The sequence below is a fragment of the Psittacula echo genome, assembly GCF_963264785.1.
Source record: "Psittacula echo genome assembly, chromosome: 2".
NCBI lineage: Eukaryota > Metazoa > Chordata > Aves > Psittaciformes > Psittacidae > Psittacula > Psittacula echo.
The window spans coordinates 95,466,192-95,486,369 of record NC_137737.1 but is presented as its reverse complement, the minus strand read 5'-3'; the positions used below and the strand labels follow the sequence as shown (position 1 = coordinate 95,486,369).

The following is a 20,178-nucleotide window of genomic DNA, read 5'->3' as shown; positions in this document are numbered from 1 at the left end:
AAAAATAACCAGTGCATTGTTTCCTGTAATGTGTGAAGCAGAGAAAGTAATTTCAAAGAAGTACTTTGGATCTAATATGTAACTTTTTTTTTTGGTGTGTGTGTGTGTGTTCTGAATTCCTTGTTGACAACACTTTTCTGGGGACAGGTTGCCCAAAGAAGTGGTAAATGCTCCATCCCTGGCAGTGTTCAAGGCCAGGTTGGACAGAGCCTTGGGGGGACGTCATGTAGGGCAAGGTGTCGCTGCCCATGGCAGGGGGGTTGGAACTGGATGATCTTAAGGTCCTCTCCAAGCCAAACTATTATATGATCAAACTCACCTCTCTTTGGACCAGTATGTGGAGAGAGTGCTGCAGTGAGGGGCCTCTCCTGGGTCCTTCCTACTTGTTGTGTGGACATCTGCTCTGTGCTGGGCCAGGACTGTAAACCAGAGATGGTTAGGGTGACTCAGCCAGTATATAAATTTTGTGTCCATATTGGTACAAATGATGGAATATGTGGTCTGCAGAATTGTGGAAATGTAAAAATGAAAGGGAACTCAGGAGACTCACCTGCCTTTACACAGGAGAACAGAATCAACATGCCAAGAATATCCTTGAGGGAAGTTTCTGTTCTCTTTTCCTTATCTGTGGTGAAGAAGATCCCTTGGTCCCATGATCTCTGTCAGCACCCAGTTCCACTGCTTATTGTTTCCTGTGGTCAGGTTTTTTTTTTTGCCCTGATCTAATCTGTATGTCTCTTGCTGCATATTAAGTTGATTGATTATTTCTCAGTGGCCACCTTCAATTTTGTAAGAACTGTATACTTATAGAATTATCATAGTCTCTTCAATAGCTTTTTTTTTTCAGACTAAACAAAAATAATTCAAATTTCTTTATTTGCAGGCTATTTTCCCTAAGTCTCCTACTATTTCTAATTTGTCTTACCTATCAAGGTGAGGGAGCCAAAATGAGTCATGGGGTTCCAACTAGGGTCTCAGTATAACATAGTAGCATACATAAACAACTTGCATAGTTGTGAATTTTATGTTGTTTTCCATAAAATTTGCCTTTTTTTGTAGCAGTGAGACACTGTATCTATATTTAGTTTGTGGTATGTTACAGCTCTTTTTTTCTTCAGTACAGCTGCTTTGCTGCTTATTTCCTTTTCGGTATTTGTACACTTGATTTCTTCTTCTTACGTGTCGGCTTGACCCCACCCGAGTGAATGATGCCATTTTGTTAGTGCTTAAAATTAGAGTATCTAAGGCGCTTACAAAACTGTCCAGATAGATGTCTTCCACAAAGTCCATCCTCCCAATTTGAGGTCAAATTCTTGTTAATTTGCCTCCTAATATGTCAGGGTTTTTTTTTGTGATGCTTTCCCTATATTAATTTTACTTGAGCCATGTTTTGCTCAGTTGGTTGAATGTTACATGAAATAGTGATAAAAGCTTTGTTGAAGTCAAGCTATGTTACAGCTTTTCATCCCTTCTGCCCACTTGACCAGTTACTCTGTCAGAGAGGGATTGATTTGGTGCTATTTATTCCAGAAAACAATGCCGGCTGTCTCTTATTATCTGTGATGACATATTAAGTATCTTCAGTTATGTCCTTTGAAGTCAAGCTTTGTGATCAGTAAATCTACAGGTTTTCCCCTTTTGGATAAGGGTGATTATGTATTTGCCTTTTGCCTGATTTCTGTAACTTCTGCCGTCATCCTAACTTATTTTGAAGATAATTGATATTTGTTCTGAGATCGTGATGTCTATAATTACTCTAGGGTAATTTTTAACAAGTCTTGTCAGGTTTTAATTTGTTTAAGCTCATTTAAATATTCATACTCTGTTATCAAATGCACATATATTCCTCCTTCCTCCTGTTAATGGTATTCATACTAAAATATCTGATCAGAAGTCGTCTGCTTTTGAAGTTATAAAAACCCTTTTCTGTGTCTCCTGTTTGATCACTTTTGTCATTAACTAGTTGACTTTTTATTTTGTTGTGTGCTGGTTCTATTTGTAATTTATGCATAACACAGGACCTTGCTCTTTTACCTACTGATTGTGTAGTGGATAAGCAGGATCTTACTCTTTACCCTTTCACACAGGAACTGTTAATGGGTTTTTTCCTCACCATTCTGTGGACTTGAAAGCAAAGTTGTATCTTTTCCATATGCAAAAATTTGTTTCTTTTCTTTTACTTTCTGTGCTTCTTCAGTAAGCTATATTGTCGATGTCAAGATTAGAGCAGTGTGAATTACCATGTTCAGTTTCTGGTTTAGATTAAAGTTGTTTGTGGGAAGAAATTTCCAGTTCTTCCCCTTAGTTTTTCATTCCTAACATTGTTACAAATGTCTAAGGTATTTCTTAAGTGGCAACACCATTTTTGTGTTCTCTGATGCTACTGCCTTCTCCCACTGCTACTAGATTTAGGCCTTTTGACAGACAATATTTTTACCTGCGGATGCATTTTTGTTTCTTGACTGCTTCAGTCTAGTTTAAAGCCTTTATTGCAGCTTCTGTCTGTGTGTGATGTGGTAGCTTATATGGGGAGGCCAGACTTTCTGCGGTAGCAAACTGGGAACTCCAGAGCTCAGACCACCATTCTTGGAACACCAGAGTACAACATGAACCTCTCCATTATCATTCTTTTTTTTTGCCACAGAGCAATATTGTTTCTATATGATAACATAGTGGCTGTACTTACTCCATTTGGGTTAGTCTGTGGTGTGAGCATATGTTAATGAAACAGAAGCACTGTGAAGAAGAGTAACAAAGATGACAGGAGCTTAGAAGTGATCTTTGTCACAGAAGCAAGCTAGCTTCAGGGAACAAAAACCATGTTTTGCAAGCGGTCTCTTTTGTAAGCTCATTGTACTCTGTATTAAAACTAGATGGATTTTTTTTTCCCTTTCAGTTCCTTTTGGAAGGTGAATAAATGCTAAATGGTGTGGGTTTTATTGCTTTCTTGGAACTATTTGTCTCTTTTGCCTTTTTCCATCAGTTCTTTGTTGTTGAAAGTAATGTAAATATTTTAGTTATGGCTCCAAAGAGATACAAAGGTCTGAGAACTCTGTCCATTACTAGTGTTCCGTGCAGAGTTAAAATCTTTTATGATCATCTGCTGGAAGGATTGATTTACAGGGGGTAAGTTTACAGTTTATACTGTGTCTGCTCTATGATAGTCGGGAAGACATATCAGTAAGCAATTGAAAAGTGTTAAATGCCAAGGAGAAAGGGGAATATGTATGTTGAGAAGGAATGGCCAAGAATAAAGGAGTGTGTATTATCTGGATGGGATATCCCATAAAGCTGCCTTGATGAAGTATCATCACTTTTACACAACTTTGTTATTTTTTTTACAGTGTTCTGGAAAGGGAAGAAGCAGCTTTATACAGAAGATATTTATAATCTGATTGGTTTACAAGACACATACTCTTTAATACAGATTGCATAGGTCTTCTTAATACAGCCTATAGATCTCATATTCTAGAGAAATGTCCTGCTAAATATTTGAAGCATCTTGCACTGTCTGATGATAAAAATGTATAACTTTGTGAATACTTTGATAAATCTTCTTTTGAGCGAAGATAATCCTTTTGTGTAACAGCTTTCATGTATGTGATACCTGTATGGTTCCAGGTTGTAAGTGCAGTAGTGCCCATCACAGGTGATGCTTACCTTCCTTGCTGTTTTCAGTTTACAGCCTTTCCAGTCTGGCAGAGTGAGTTGTCTGTATAGCAGCACTGTATGGACTGTGGATCTGTAGTTTGTCAGAACTCTTCCAGTTTGCCACTGATTTTGCAACTCTTAAGGAGAAGCTTCTTGCAGATCAAATAAGCTTCAATGCACACCTCTGAAAAGCAGAAAATACACATGCCAGGGAATGTGTAAGAATATATGGTAAAATTGGAAGATAATGGGAAGAGTAAATATTTGCAATGTAGCTGTAAAGATTTCCTGTTCAAACTCTCCTAAAATTTTTATTTACCTTAGGTAGTGTGGGAAAAAACTGTAAGGCATTTACCAGATAAAAAAATAAAGAAAAAAAATTATATTGCACATAGAAAGTATGGTGAAGGATTCTGTTGATAATTGCAAACCACTTTAACATTGCTTTTGTAGTTGATAATAAAAATGTCTTGATAGATTTATCACTGCTGTAAGGATTAAGTAATTGTGCTTTTTTTTTCCTCTTTTTTTCTTTTAGTTGGAACTAAATTGTTGTGTCTTCTTATCAATCTAGTCCTGGTGGAGCAGGATGTCCAATCGATTCCGCAAGCTGAAGTTGACTCAGACATTACGCCATGGATTTCCTTCCAATCAGTTTGCACCTTTTCCTGATGAGCCTGAACCTTCATTAAATTCCACCATAAAAGCAGTTTCGCAGAGTGACACAGACACCTCTGGAAACCTTGATGGTGCTGCAGCTCGGATCACAAATAACAAAGCTAGTGGTAAAGCCAGAATTGTCGTGTGGGAAGCAAGCTGTCATGGGCTAGTTAAGATGATACTATTTCTAATCTATTGATTTTGTTTTTATTTAGCTTAATATAATCGAAAAGACGTGTAACATATCTGTAATACATAGAAAGAGAGATGTTTGTACTCCTTATTGTTGATCATGCTAAACACTGAGCATAGCATCATTTAAGCAGGCAGATGCTAACATAACCGTGTTACTGTTCTGTAGCAAGCACTATTAGATTGAACAGTAGAGACAGGTTGTTCAAAGTCTGCTAGTATCTTTGATAAACTAATTTATGTAGTGAAAACCAATTTATTTAAACGAAAAATAATTCTCAGAAGAAAGAAAGACTGGAAAAACCAAAATTGTAAAGCTCATCTATGGAAATTGTAGAGGTCTCCATGCAAAACCCCCCCAGATTGTGATGGGAAATAAGACTATTGGCTTAACTTTAATTTAGGTACATGACAGTGTCACTGGAAATCTTGTTTCTGTGTGCTTCCTGAGAGTAAAGTTGTCGAATGTTTGAAAACAGTAAGTTATCCTTGAGAACAAAAGTAAGAGCGTGTAAACAATAAAGCATCATTTATGTATTTTTCAGGTGTAAACACTGCAAAAGGAGAAAAGGATGATGAATTATTGACAACGATGGTATGTCAGTGTTCTTGGGGTGTTCAGCTCAATTCAGCTCATGAAGCTCCCATGATTTGAATTTTTTTTTTTTAATCTCATATTCAAGTCACCATTAGGAAGAGAGCTATCATTTGTTTATAGTCACTAGACACAAGCTGACAGGCTGTGATACATCAGTAGCTCTTAGACTAGGAAGTACTACAAGAAGTATGGTATGGAAACTGTTCACAAAAAACTAACTTTTTAAAAAAGTTAACCCATACCTCTGTATGGTAGCAATGAATTAGCAAAATAGGCAGAACAGCTGATTAGTTGCTGACATGCAATATGTTGTGAGGAAAGCATGGATGGAACATGGTACCGGTGTAAGTGTGAGAAATCATTAGTAGAGGCAACCATGAAATATTTAGTTAGGGATGTTTATTTGTATTATTCTGTTTCTTCGTTTGTTATGCTGTAACTTTAAATTCCCCCATGGCTTAGTCCCTGGAGATGTCATTAAATTTGGCTGGTTATCCTTTGTGTTCTTTTTTAAGAAGATTGAGCAACTTTTGATGTGACTGACAGAACTCCAGGGAGCCAAATCAGTTATATTGTTTATTTCTCTTTCTGGAGAATGCATGCAGCAGAAACAGGCAGCTATTCACTCTTTCCAGGTGTCCTGTCTTGGAACAGAGAGGACCACCTTGTTATTTCTTTGGAAATTAATTGTTAACATTCCTGTTAAAATCAGTTTGAACCAAGATTCAGCCCGATGAAGGAAGAGGCAGTTTCTGCCACTTAATGAGCATACTGATGGGTGCTGGAATGTCAACTGGAATTGGTTATGTGTTGTACATCTTCACAAATACTACTTTTGTGTCTTGTTTCCATTTTATTTTGTTTAAAAATGCCTACAATTTTGAAGCTGTATCATAAGCTCCCAGTAATCTTTCTTAAGAGGAGGCTCTTTTTTTTTTCCCTTTCTTTGTGTCCGTCACTCAGTTGAGAAGTAGTGCTCCTTTTACCAGACTGCCCAGCGATAAACTGAAAGCAGTGATACCGCCTTTCTTACCACCCTCAAGTTTTGAGCTTTGGAATTCTGACCGAACACGACTCAGCAAAGATGTCAAAGCTGAACAGATGAGAACTGCCTGGCCACAGAGAGCGATCAAGCATGATTTTAACAGCAGTGGTAACTCTGACATAGTAAGCAAACAAAATATGTACAAAAATACTGTGTTATGTCCAGGCCATGCTGGCATGGTGGTGAGCCACACTGTGTTTCTGATTAGAAATTACTTTAAACCTACTGTCTCAAATAGCTTGTCCTTTTGAGTTTTGCTGTGTAGGAAGAATACACATCTTTCTGGAAGGAAAATAAGTGGAACAAAAGTGTTATATGAAATGACTTGTTTGCTGTTAACCAGAATAAAGTCAAGGCCTAACACAAACTGTTAATGTAGCTGCTGGTTCCACCTGTATATTTTAGTTGCCAAAGTAGGTACAGTCATTGGAGTATGGTGGAGAGTGCTCTGATTTGGGAGAAGACTACAGACAGAAGAAAATAAAGTTTCTCATTTTTTTAGCAATTGGGGGGAAGAAAAGAAGTATCGGTGAGGCATAAATATACAGACACAACATTCTGAAAGCTTAGTAATAGATAAATTTGTAGCAATTAGTGCTCAAGTGGACTTGAAGACATACTGCCTTAAAGCTTAAGTACTGTAAAAAGAAAAAAGTTTGAATAAATCCTATTTTTTGTAGAAGGGACTTGTCTGATTCTTCAGTGTTTCTAGTGAAAACGCAAAACAAAACAAAAGAAAATGGCTTGCTTCTATTGAGACAGGAAGCAAAACAAACTCGACCACGTTTACTTTCATGATTACTAGGAGGAAAAGGAGAAGTGCTTGCTCCCCTGAATTTAGACTCTGATAGTCAAGTGTAGAGAAGAGTTTATTTTATTAGTCCATAACTGTATTTCATGTCAGTTCTAGAAAATGGGACAATGAAAACATTTTAGGAGGATTTTTTCTGTCTTCCCTTTTTGAGTGAAAGCTTAATACCAGTTGAGGTAATTTAGGTGTGGACTAAAGTGAAGCATTAGATCACAGGAAGGCAAGTGTTCATCATCCTAAAAAAGGTGATTATAATAACTTACGTGGATAATTGGCACCCATTTATAAAGTGAGGGAAGGAGAGAAACTTGGTAAATCAGAGTTGGAAGAAGTAATTTGAGCAACAGGGTAAGAAACACAAAAAAGCTGAGTTGCAGGAGCTGTATGTCAGATGGTTGGCAGTGGTCTAAAATCAAAAGAATTGGAGAATGTGGATGTGACAGAGATTTTGGCTAGTTTATAGGTAGATCATTAGTTCCTCAGTTAACAATAATCAATAAAATGGTGCAGGGATATGAAAATGCAACTGGAGGAGAGAAGGTTCATGTTGCTTGTTGCAGCATAGTAAGAAACAAGGATATGGATGGTAAGTAGGTGGTAGCTGTTTTGTAAGACAGGAGAGTCAAAACCAGGATTCTCCAGAAGTTTCACATATGACAATTCCCCCCACCCCCTGCAGTATTGTGTATATTGTGTCTCTCAGGTGTCTCTCTCATTTATAGTGATTTTATATTGGCCAAAGGTTAAGGTGAATTAATGCCTTTACTATGGTGTCATTTCTGTTGTTGAATATACATATTCAGAGGGTAAATTTAGGTTAGATATTAGGAAAAAAATCTTTACTGTGAAGGTGGTGAGATGCTGGCACAGATCGCCCAGATAAGCTGTGGCTGCCCCATCCCTGAAGCGTTGAAGGCCAGGTTGGATGGGTCTTTGAGCAACCTGGTCTAGTGAGAGGTGTCCCTGTCCATGGCAGGGGGGTTGGAACAAGATGATCTTTAAGGCGCCTTCCAACCTAAGCCATTCTATGATTCTGTGATTTTATAACTGCATATTCAGTATATTTTTATATGTAAAATAAGACTAATTCTGATAATCCCTGTTCTTCACTGGAAGTTGCAGAACTTACAATAAATAGCAGTTGAAGTTTGATCTTTGTTTTGCTCAATCAAGAAAGATGAAAATTATTTTTCTTTATGTCTTCCAGACATCTGTTAGCAAAGGTACTAGACCAGTCAAATTACCAACATTTGCAAGAAGACCTGCGTCTCCTTCAAATTCCAACAACTTCAACCATTCTCCCCATTCTTCTGGTGGATCCAACAACATTGCGGGAATTAACAGGCATGGAGGAGAGCTGCATAACAGATCAGGTACCTATTTAGTAAGCAATTCATTTGTATCTAATTCAGCTAAAAAATTACTGTTTGTGATGATGAGGGCTCCTACTGCCACGTAAACAAAACTGCTGTAAATTTTTGTTGCATTGGACTTTGTACACCTACCTAGGGGAAGAAAAGCCTCACATCCCTTGCAGAAGTCTCGTAGGTTAGCCTCTGTCTCAGAAAAAGTATTTTGATATTGTTGAGTCCACCCAGGATGGATGAGGTGAATGGTGGATCATTGCAACATACCTTTCACAGAGCTGTCTCTTAACCCATGTAGCTTGGTTTTTTTGTTTAAAAGAAAAATCAGTTTTTAATTAAAATAAAATCTGCAAGCATTGTATCTGGCAGCTGTAAAGACAGTATGGTGAAGCAGCTCATGAAATGTGTATCCAAGAGTATGAAAGTCAGCTTTTTTTGTGTATGTAGACAAGTCTGGCTTCTCTCTTCTCCTGTGACTGGTTTTTGTTCTCTTCCTGAAAGCTGCTGAACAGGCCTAAACCTTACAATTCTCTCTCTCTTACTTCATCCAGTCAGTTTTTAAAAGGAAGTGAGTAGTGGAGTGAATTGAGAATTCACAAACATTTTAAAATTATGGTTTCCTTGACTCTGTTTTTATTTGAATTTTTTTTTTTTTATTTAGGTGGCAGTGCAGATAATGTTTTGTCTCAGATTGCAGCTCAAAGAAGAAAAGCAGCAGGCTTACCTGAACAGAAACCCAACCAGCAGAATAGTCCAGTCCAGACAACTCCTTCATCCACTCTGCCTGATTTGCAGTGTGCTCAAGTTGATGGCAACGGACATGTTGTAAAGGTACAGAAAAATGTAAATTTTTGTGCTTCCAAATTGGCTAATTTTAATAGGTCATGTCTCAGTCCTAGATGGTTGATAAATGTAACTGCAAGACCTCACACAGCCTAAAATGAATGAACACCTATTACACAACTTTTCAGCTCCGCAAACCTTCCTTTTAATTACAAGTCTCCAAAGATCAGACCTGATAATAAAACATGATTTTGGTTTATTATTAATTTCACTCTGTTTAAAAAAACCCAGCAAATGTAATACTTTGGGTAGATAGATCCTCACTGTTACTTTGATTTCCTCTTATTTCTTCCTATGGTCTTGACTGAGTCCTGTATTCTATATTTGTGATTCCTGGGCATTACTTTGAAGTGGCATAGATAGTTTCCCTCCAAAGGCACAACCTGAGTGCTCAACACTCAGATAATTTGTACCGGGATCTGTCAGCCACAGCAATATGTGTGTATCTAGTCTGCTCCAGAAGGCATTATTTTTAAACAGCATGGACATTAAGTTGTCATCACGGTCAGGTTTTCCTCCTGAGTACAAGCGGTATTATCTGTGCTGACTTGCCTATGAATTTCCTGGGATAGCATTGCCCTCATGACCTGCCCATTTTAGTGCATGTTCTTTGAAGTTAAGAACTGCTTTGTACAAAACTTTTTTAAGGATTAAGATTTTAAATATTTAAAATTTGCAGAGACACAAGTTAGAAAGCAACATCATCAGGGAAGATGTGATACACTGTTGTGAAATGTATGGGTTTATTCACCCAGGGAAGCATTGCGTTTCAGAGATCAAGAGAAAGAAGGAACATAATTTGGGGGTTTACTTCACATGTCTGGTATTCTAACAGTGTTAGAATACATGACCAAGAGCAAAATTTCTCAGCTTTTTGATTGTGTAATCTCCAAACAGCTTGTTTTGCTTTGTTTTTTCTTGGCATCCTTTAATGAGATTCTTCTTGAAGTTTTGCCCAAAGAAATAAAAAAGGCCAGAGTATAAAATTACTGCATTTGCTATCTATGTCTTATATGACAACAGTAAGCAAAATGTATATTTAATCAGTAAATATCAATGATAAATTAAGTTACAAAGCTGTCCAGTGATTTAATGGAAATTTCTGGAGGACAAAAATCAGAAAAAGTGAGCAATTACCAATGCCAAAACAATTTCCATGGATAGTCATTTTGTCTCTAATCTATCAGTCCTGATTCTGAAGGGACTAATGGTTGCTTTTCAAAGATGAAATTGGGAGCTAAAATTTACTACTCTGCCCAAAAGCTATGGACTCATACTGATGCTTTGGCACATGATTATCTCTCCTCCCTTTCTGTCCCACATAGCTGCTCCTGGGGCTATAAATGATATGTCTCTTTCTTTCCTGTAGCTGAAACCACTTTATTATCCTTTTCCCTCGTTAAAGTCTCCTCTACTGAACAGTTACCAAATGCGTTTTCGTTCAGAGGTGGTCTGACCAATGTATTTCTGATTAAGTTCTCAGCAGTTACTCTCAGTTTATTTTTATCTTGGAAATAATTTCAGAAAAGCTGCTTGTGTGCCCTCCCCAAATCTTATTTTTCTCCAGTTTCATTAGTTAGCGTATTAAGAGATAGTACCTGTACCACTGAGCTTTGGGCTGCAGCTTTTGAGGCCTGTTGTTACTGCCACTAGGAAGTTTCACTGTTACTCCCACAGTGGAAGACATTAGGGGATAAAAAATAATAATGAGATGCAGTGCTCTGCAGATCATCTTCTAGGAAGGGAGTTCATTGTACTTCTGAAAAGATTTTTGAATAAAAATTATGCCAGTATGTTGGAAAGGCAGCAGCTCTTTCAGTGCTCTTTACTTGGATACCTAGATGAATTTCTGTCTATCCAACAATAACAAAACATGCAATCAGTGTATCACATCTGAGGTGATATTTGGGATGCAGTGGCTGTTGGGAGTACAGAATCATGAGTGGATCTACTCTGGTTGCAAAAGCTTAAACAGACTACTTTGTAATCAACATTACAAATGCTGAAAATTTAATATCCATTGTAGAAGTGCTTGTGCCCTCCCATTAGGATCATGCTGTCTCAACTTGGAAATAACTGATCTAAAAATGCGGCAATATTTATACTAATCAATTTTGTAGAAGTTACCTGTGAGAGGTGGGATTGTACAAGCCTTAAAGGAAAACTCTGTAACAGTTCACAGGGTGATGTATTTTAAATAAGTGCAGACAGTGCACTTGAGAGGGAAGACCATTCTGAATCACAAATGGTTAATGAGAGAATACAGGGATATTTGGGGCAAAAAAGTTGAAATGAGTTCATACTGCTCTTCAGAAACTTCTCAAATTTGTATCATGCTACATTGCTTTTAGTCAATTTAATGCAGGGCTAAGGAGGTAGTGCATTCTGTCACAGGATAGAGTAATAGAAGCATGTTGCCACTCAAATAAGTTTTATCTGTTAATATGCATCTCTTATGTAGAAAATTTCCATTTATGCTATAGCACAGAAGCAAAATTGTACAGAGGCACAAACCACTGCCATTCTCCCTTCTCGTCTCGTTACCCAGCTCAACTTTGTCAGTGTTTTCCTTGTAGCAGCCTGACTGACCAAAGGTACTTTGAGTTATTAATTTAGGAATCGAGGAGAAAATCACCTAACACTTCTTTTTAGGTCACATAATGCCAACATCAAAATTTGTGAAGTGATACATAGATTGAGGAATTTAGAAGATGCAGGACATTAACTTGTTTTGGAAAAGACTGATAAGAAACATATATATATATGTATATATATATGTATATATATATTCTTATTCTTCACTTTAATTCATGTATTTTCTGTGTCTCCAAGTATGTTAAATGTTTGCAGAATATTTAATAAATTTGAATCTTTTGACTCATGTCAAGTTTAAGGTTTGACTGGAAACTTTCATTCCAGTGCAGCAAAGGGTTTAGACGCACAGGGTAGTTTATGCTTGCTACATATTACTGGTTAATCCAGCATGAAGTGCTACTTTAAATTAGCATCTGATGTACACTGATTAATTGAGGCTTTATTTATTTAATTAAATCTCTGAATGAAAAAGACCTGTTTTCAGAGTCAAAGTAATTTCAGCTTTTATAAAAAGAGTAATTGTGCTTGTATATAGTATTGCTTTATAAGAAATAATTTTCTTATTCCAGAATTACAGCCTTAATAAATGTGCTTTTCTTGATGAATTTAAGGGAACAGACTCACCTGGGATAAAGCAGAATTGCTCAAATTATTTCAATATGTATCAAGCAGAAGCTTCTGATTATAACTACATGCTGTGTAGATATTATAGAAAATTTAAATAATATTGAAGCATCATATATAACATATAATTTTATTTATTTTTATTGAAATGAATATATCATTAACTACAGCAAAAACTGGAAATGAACAAAAGACCTCCATCTGGGACTTCATCTACATCTAAAAGCACATCACCAACTCTCACACCTTCCCCGTCACCCTCCCCGTCTCCTAAGGTTCACAATGCAGAGTCCTCTCTCTCTTCTCACAGACAGGCCAAGAGCAATGGTTCCAGCAGTGGTACTATTACAGATGATGGTGAGTCAGTCACTGGAATGACAGGAGATTTATTCATCAAGAGCACAAAGTGTTTAAAGCTCTAACTGTTTTGGTTGGTTCTTTTGGATTTTTTTTGGTTGTTGCTTTGTTTTTTTTTAATAAATGTGGTGAAGCACATCACTACAGGCATACAGTTTTAATTCACAGCATGTCTTAGCTACATGCAAATGAGTTTCAAGAGCTGTATTGCATTTATTTTTTTAAATTGCAAAAGGTAGCTTATTTTGACCTTACTTTTAACTTCAGGTCATAATAAAGGGTAATGATGTCATTACTTTTCCAATAAATTTACTGTCATTTAAGTAAAACTTTTAGGTCTAAATTACAACATTTTATTTTAAAATGTCTTGTTACTGTATTGGAAGCAGAATATCAATTACTTTTTCCTTTTCCTTCAAGTAAACTTAAATTAGAAAATTGCATTGAGTATTACTGTGAAGGAACAGTAAGCAGCAGGGTTCAGAGGTGTGCATGGTTTCTTTTTAGGCAACCACTTGGTGGATCATCAACAGCTTGTCCCTCTTCTGAGAGCCAGTGATGTAGAGAATCATGACCGACGAAACCATGTGAGAATAAAAGGAGGCTCTGAAAGCTTGGAGAAAGGTAATCTTACCCTTCTTCTACGGAGTAGTACAAAAGGAGGTGCTAAATAGGAGTGATATGGAAGAAGAAGAGCTCTGAGAACCTTTGGTTTGTCCAGGGATGTGGGTAGGAATGCAAGATATGAGTAGAGCAAAAGAAAGACATGGTGAAAAAGCCAAGGAGAAACAATATGCTATGCAAAAGTTGTAGAACAGAGACGTTTCTGGTTTTGTTCAAACTTAATGTGTAATACAGACACTGAAAGAGAGAGAGAAGAAAACATGAAAGGCTGACAGCTGAACACATTGTCTCTCTGTGTGAAGTGGTAAATATTATAGTTGTTCATGACAGCAAGACTCTGAGCTCAGACCCTGAATTTTTCTCCCCATATCACAACCTCTAATTTAAGCACACTAGTGTGATGAAAGAAGTCTAACAAAAACAACCTAAAAGAAAAAAAGTTAATAATATATCTGAGATCTAACGAAGTTTTTACTTTCTTCCTGTAAGATGATATTTTTCATCAAACTGCCTGGAGAAGTTCTCATGCTGTTTTTAAAGCTGGTTACCTTTTCCCATAGATCAACCTCAGTTAGGGTACCTAGACTTTTAGCTTGAAACTATGTCAACGTTTACAAATCGTGTTAAGCATGTCAGATTAATTGGCCTTGAGGTAAAAAAATCAAAACCCTGGCAGAAAATAAGACTCAACTAGAATTTTTCACTTCAGTTTTCTGTGAAATCTGCTATGTAAAGAAGGGGGCTTCCAGAGTGGTGCGTGGAAAAGTATGCCCATCTTAAGGTACTGGATGTCTTTTAACAAGCTTAGAGAGTGAGATTCCCTTCCAAATTTCTGCTGATGGTGAAAGAAAAGAGACAGTCAAAAGACAAAGAAGTGAAATAAGTGAAACTTAAATTGTGTCCAGGTTTCATCTTAGCTGGACTTCAGCTATATGTGTTCAAGATGCCTGAATGTCAGGCACTTAAGGAGAAGAGGTTCAGATACACCCTTGTTATTTCAGTGGTTTGAATGGGCAGCTGAGTGGTTGCTTGCTCTACACTGTGCCTCCTGGATCATAACATGGAAACGTGCCATTCAGTTCATGGCCTGCTTGAGGAGTTTTGCTGTCTAACCTGCATGATCTGAGTTGTTCTTAGTGGTTTGGTTTTTCTAAGATACTTCTAATGAGGAAGAAGGGCCAATACAACAAATATTTTGTCCTAGCAAGGTAAGACTTACATGAAAGTAGGTAAGAACACCTTAAACCAATATTTTAATTTCTGATGCAGACTAAATGTGATTGGGTTTTTGTTATCATGTATGCAGAGATCACTAAAATCTTTCCTGATCCATGGAGGGGGTTTTGTTTTATTTTCTATTATTACAGATGAGCTGACTGGCATCCTTAAAAAATTGTCACTTGAGAAGTATCAGCCTATTTTTGAGGAACAAGAGGTATGTCTTTTTTGAAAGATTTATTTTTTAGTTTTAGAAAAAGTAGTGTGTGACACACATTGCATCAGAACTGTGATCCAGAATTTCAAATTTAAGGTTTTACAACCATTTCTGGTTCAGAATGGGCCTCAAAATATGGAACAAGTATTTGTGGCGTTCTTCAGGATACTGCAAATAGCAACCTACAGTTTTGATACAGGTAGACTATATTGCCTCAGACTTCCTCCCCCTCCTCTGTTTTTATACTCTACTTTTTCTGTATATGGCTAAACAGTTATAGGGCACACTTTTATCATCCCTAGAATCACAACTGGAACATCATTTGTAGATGGAGAACAGCAGGTTGTGAGTCACTGAGATGGCTTCTTTTCCTTTTGTATCTGCTATGAATAAGTAACAGGAGAATTGGGGAACCTAAGCATCGTTGTAGATGAGGTGTGCAACAGTGATTTGCCTGAAGGACGCAATGAAAGGAAACATTGCTAAAAATAAGTAAAATTAATTAATTACAATGTTTAAGACAGTATCAGTTGTGAGCAATAATTGTTTGGCCAAAGGAAGAGAGTAGTGAATGGACATACAATAAATTGTCATTGCTTCAGAGTTCAGGATTCAGCACCACGAACACCAGTTATTGAGCAGCATCACAATACACCAAGTTTATTATTGTTCCCCTGCATGATAGGGAAGGGAGGGAGCATTTTATAGAAATGAATATGCTCTGAAGGTTATATCAATATGAAAAGTTTTAGATGTGTTCTTACTACGGCCTCATGGATGTGTTGATATAAGAAAACCTGATATATGAACAAACTCTAGGTTTTCCTTAGGAAACACTGAAAGAGTGCATACAATATTCTGAAATTCAAAAAATACTTGGTGGAGGGGAGAGGGAAGAAAATAAATTAGGGAAATGTTAGGATTATTCAACTAGCTGCTGCTGTAAGTAGAGGAATTTTTGTGGAGAGTGTGTATTTTATATTGATAGAGGTTTTCTGAAAAGAAATGGAAAATAATATTTTAAATATACTATCATAAGTAATTATTAACAGCCAGTTCAAAACGTGACAACGAGTGGTAAAGTAGGTACCATTTGGTGTTGGTAATTCAGTAAAAATCGTGATGTGCACAATATTTAGAGTAAGTCTGTGTGATAAAAAAAGAACACTTAACCTGTAATAGTTAATCTTTGCCTAGGTAAATTTGCCTTGTCTTTTTTTATCCTTTTTACATGCAGGTTGACATGGAAGCCTTTCTTACACTTACTGATGGTGATCTGAAAGAGCTGGGTATTAAAACCGACGGATCAAGGCAGCAAATTTTGGCAGCTATTTCCGAACTGAACGCAGGAAAGGTAGATTTTGAAGTGCTGAACTTAGTAACTTCATTCAAGGCTTGGTTATGTTGTTAATTTAACATACATTTTAATATTCAGTTTCTGATGTTAGTTAGAAAAAACTATTTAATGTTTTCCAAACAAAATATTCAATGTATTTATTTGATTAGTGAAAAATACCTTCCTTTGTGGTACTCCCTGTTCTCTTTCATTAAGTCTTTCTAGTTACTGGAATTTGTACCAAAAGTAACACAAACATTGGAAACACTGCAGTTACTGAATATTGATTTTTCAGTTTTTTGACACTAAAAAGAATCAGCTGGCCACTGTGGTCCAGCTCAAAAATGTAATGTAAAAAGAAAGGTCTCCTTTGTTTTGCCTAGCAGTTCTTGATTTCTCTGTGACTAGGTAAATAACACTTCTGTCATTCCTTACACTTCTATTGCTTTTCAATTTTATATTGACATAAACAGATTTGCTAAGCATGGCATACAGTGAGAAATGTTCTTGTCAGAGGGATTATGGACTGGAGCATCTCTTTAGTTAGGCCTGCTGAAACTTCTCAGCTGCTTTTTCAGTTTTGAGCTCCATTCTCTGGTACTGGAAGCTCAGGTAAACAAAACATAATTTCTCAAAGTTAAGATCAATAGCAGCAAGTGATGAGGCTAAAAATATCAGGGAAGGTGGATGATGCGTTTGATGTGCCATTCTATAAAGCTATGAAGAAAATAATGAAAATATTTACATTGCTGTCTGATAGTTTCAGGAAAAGATTACTGCAAGGTAAGGATTTTATATTATTCCTGGTAGTACACTGTGACTGTCTGAGCGTAGATGCACATATTGACACTTTGTTTTGTGTGAACTCTCAATAAATTCTTTAAACAAGAAATTTAAGAATACCGTATTCTAATCTATTGTGCTTTTACAGGGACGAGAGAGACAGATCTTACAAGAAACTATACACAATTTCCACTCTTCCTTTGAGAGTAGTGTTAGTAACACACGACCTCCAGGTCATTCCCAGTGTAAGTAGCACCTGAAATTAATTGAGAAATGTATGGATACTTTTAATTAATACTGGCTAGAAGACAGGATGTGGCAAACAATCCGGTTAACTGCTTTCAGGGTTAATGATTGATGCATGTCTGTGTCTTTTGCTGAGACTGTACACAAGATTTCAAGGTAAAAAATTAGCTATATCTGTAAGATTTTTATACGCACTTCAGTACTATCTGAAATAAGCAGATTTTTGTTATGTGCTAATAAACACAGAAAATGGATGTAAGTATTGCAAACTATAGTGTACAGTACACTGTAAATTGTATATACGTATATATATATATAGCAGCAGTGGGAGGTGCATTTCTGTATGATTCATAATTTACTTTTGCATACCGTAAAGGAGAGAGTTTTATTTAGTGCGATCAAGTAGATTAAATACATTCAAGGTTTACAATTTGCTGGCTTAGCTAGCCATGTTAATTATGTATTTATGTACGTATGCATTTAGTTATTTTGTATGGGTAATATTTTACTGTGATTGTCTATAGTCGGTTTCTTTGGAATGCATCTATTTCAACTACCAGGGTTAAAGTGCCTCTTAAGCTCCTTCAGTTGCTTACTTTGCAGTTCGCATTCACTCAAAAAAATAATCTAATTTCTTTAGTGGTTTTATTAAATAGTATCTCAGGTATTGTGTGCTTTAGGAGGCCTTAATAAATGACCAAGTCCCAGTTGTTCATTTTCAGTCAGCTGAATGTCACTAGATACGTGAAAGTGGGCACTAACTGTGTCTTGAGGAAAATGGCATGCTGGGGTAGCTAGTCAGTGTGGGCTACTTTCTGTAGTTTGCTTGGCTGAAAGCCACTATCAGGTGTCACTGTGTGCATTGTGCAGCTTACTTCCCATTCTCAGAGTAGTCAGCATGTGTAGGAACTTCTGGATGTCTCTCAGTAACATCCCAGACTTGAAGAGCCTTTTCAGTAAGTACTGCTAGGTGAGCAGAAGCTGCTATTTGGGATTTGCTAACACAGTGCAGTGAACTGGAATTACTTAAGAACTGAAGAGGCATACAGATGTAATGTCTTCAAGCAACTTGCTGAGTTTCCTCCTAGGGCATTTCTTAACCTCATTATGAAAAAAAAGAAATCAACAGGTTTGGAGGTGAAGCTAACTGCCATTTAGCTTAGTTTACTTTCTAATATAAAGTTCATTGAAATGCGTGAAAGAACAAGATGAGCCTCATCACTTGGTATAGACATCCAGCTGCCTCCCCACCTAAACATAACACTTCTCTTATAACAGTTGAAAAGAAAAGAGAACAACCCCAACATCTAGCAGGGACACTGAACAGTGGGGTTTAGATATCAAAAGAATAAGTGTTCTCCAGATACAAGTTAAATGAAAAGTAACTATGCCTATAATGAAAAAAGAATATGATGCTATTCAATCTATAATTCTGTGCAAAAATTCTGGTCTTCCAGTTTCTTTTTACATACGTAAAAGTAAAGAGTATGTTGCATATTGATACATAATTACACATATGTATTTGCAGATACAAGTATTTTAAAAGATGTGACAGAATAAAGTGGAAGAGAGCGAGGAGTTGTTTGTATATTTACTTTCCACTTTTGGATTCAAAATCAAAAATATTGAATGGAAATTAATTATCCAGAGGAGGGAGTTAAAGAGATTGTAGAGTGAGAAGTAAAAATAGGAGCAAAATCAGTATAGACTTGCAGATAAATACTGTACAGGATTCAGGTACTCACTTGCTGGAAAGGTGCACATTGAGAAAGGACTGATTCTGGAAAAGTTTGTTGCAGTAGATGAACTTTTCACATGTGACTTCAACTTTTCATACCTTCTCTGTACAGGAGAGGCCTTAAGGTGAGTAAAGTGAATTAAAGAGTCAATGATTGAGTCTGGTCTAACTGGGAAATGTGGGCCTGTTTCTAGTAGTTCTGAAAGTATTGTCTCTTTAAAGTCTTGTCTTGCTTGTCGCTGTTTTTCAGATTTATTTTCTTTTCTTTTACAGCACCTGGCTGCTCTGTAAAACCACAAGAAGTTGTTTCTCCTAAAAGGTAGCTACTGGAAAAAAAAGAGTTTTTTTCTTGTGGTGAAGTTTGGCATCTGGCTGAGTAAGTCCAAGTGTACAGATGGAAATTTGAAAAGCTAGTCCTAACTACACCTGCATAGGACTTTCTGCAGTAATGTGCTTAAAATTCAAATCCCACAAAGAATCAAAGAAAATAGCAGAGATGGCTTTAATAGTTCAACCTAAGTGTTGAATGGTTCAAGGCATCATTGGTCTGAATTTGAGAAGAACGAAGTCAGAAGAGCAGGAAGAATGAATGACTATGTAAAAAGATCCCTGTTTTCATTCTACTCTTGCCCATAGATGAAAAACCCCATAGGAGGCCGTCCTGGGCACAGTCAAGAAAAACAGAAGCTTGGAAGAAGGCATGAAAACCTTCACAAATTATGAGACATGGAGAAATATGTAAACTGATCACACCCCTATTGACTGGATACAGATAAAGGAGTTCAAATTGAAAACGTAATGGTTTCATGATAAGGAATATGAAGGAAAAGTAATGCTGCATTCTTCATTAACCAAAATACACTTTTATCTATTCAATATTAAGAGATTAGAACAGCAGTAAAAGTAAATATGAAATACCTATTTGTAAAAATAGCACTTTATTTAATGAAATTCATAATCTGTCACCAATATTTAAACGGAAATAGTGTTAAAATATTTTATATTGCTGATCATTTGTTTGTTTGGTTGGTTTTGGGTTTTTTTTTTTGTGAGAATAAAAACGTCTGATATTGGCTGGGTTTTTTGAACAGTGACACTATCAGATCCATAAAATATATTTTTGTAACTTCTGTAATAATTTTGAAAGTGCCAGTTATAGTAATTATGAGTGGAAATAATTTTCTGCTTAATAGGAATTATTGTGCAGGAATTATTGTATGACAATTAAAATACAAGTCCTCAGACTCACAAATGCATAACTTTACCACTGGCT

At 36.5% G+C, this 20,178-nt stretch overlaps 1 protein-coding gene across 1 annotated transcript in view; it reads left to right on the top strand.

Annotated features, from left to right (window-relative positions):
- Positions 1-19,228, top strand: part of ANKS6 (ankyrin repeat and sterile alpha motif domain containing 6) — a gene marked incomplete at both ends in the record, with an annotated part of 33,306 nt that extends 14,078 nt beyond the window's left edge. Inside the window, 11 exons of the mRNA XM_080610307.1 lie at positions 4,226-4,436; positions 5,049-5,098; positions 6,065-6,268; positions 8,165-8,330; positions 8,986-9,155; positions 12,557-12,743; positions 13,251-13,367; positions 14,735-14,802; positions 16,040-16,156; positions 17,070-17,166; positions 19,179-19,228. Coding sequence (XP_080466433.1) covers positions 4,226-4,436; positions 5,049-5,098; positions 6,065-6,268; positions 8,165-8,330; positions 8,986-9,155; positions 12,557-12,743; positions 13,251-13,367; positions 14,735-14,802; positions 16,040-16,156; positions 17,070-17,166; positions 19,179-19,228 — 1,437 coding nt within the window. The remainder of the gene's footprint in view (positions 1-4,225; positions 4,437-5,048; positions 5,099-6,064; positions 6,269-8,164; positions 8,331-8,985; positions 9,156-12,556; positions 12,744-13,250; positions 13,368-14,734; positions 14,803-16,039; positions 16,157-17,069; positions 17,167-19,178) is intronic.
- Between the last annotated feature and the right edge of the window lie 950 nt (positions 19,229-20,178).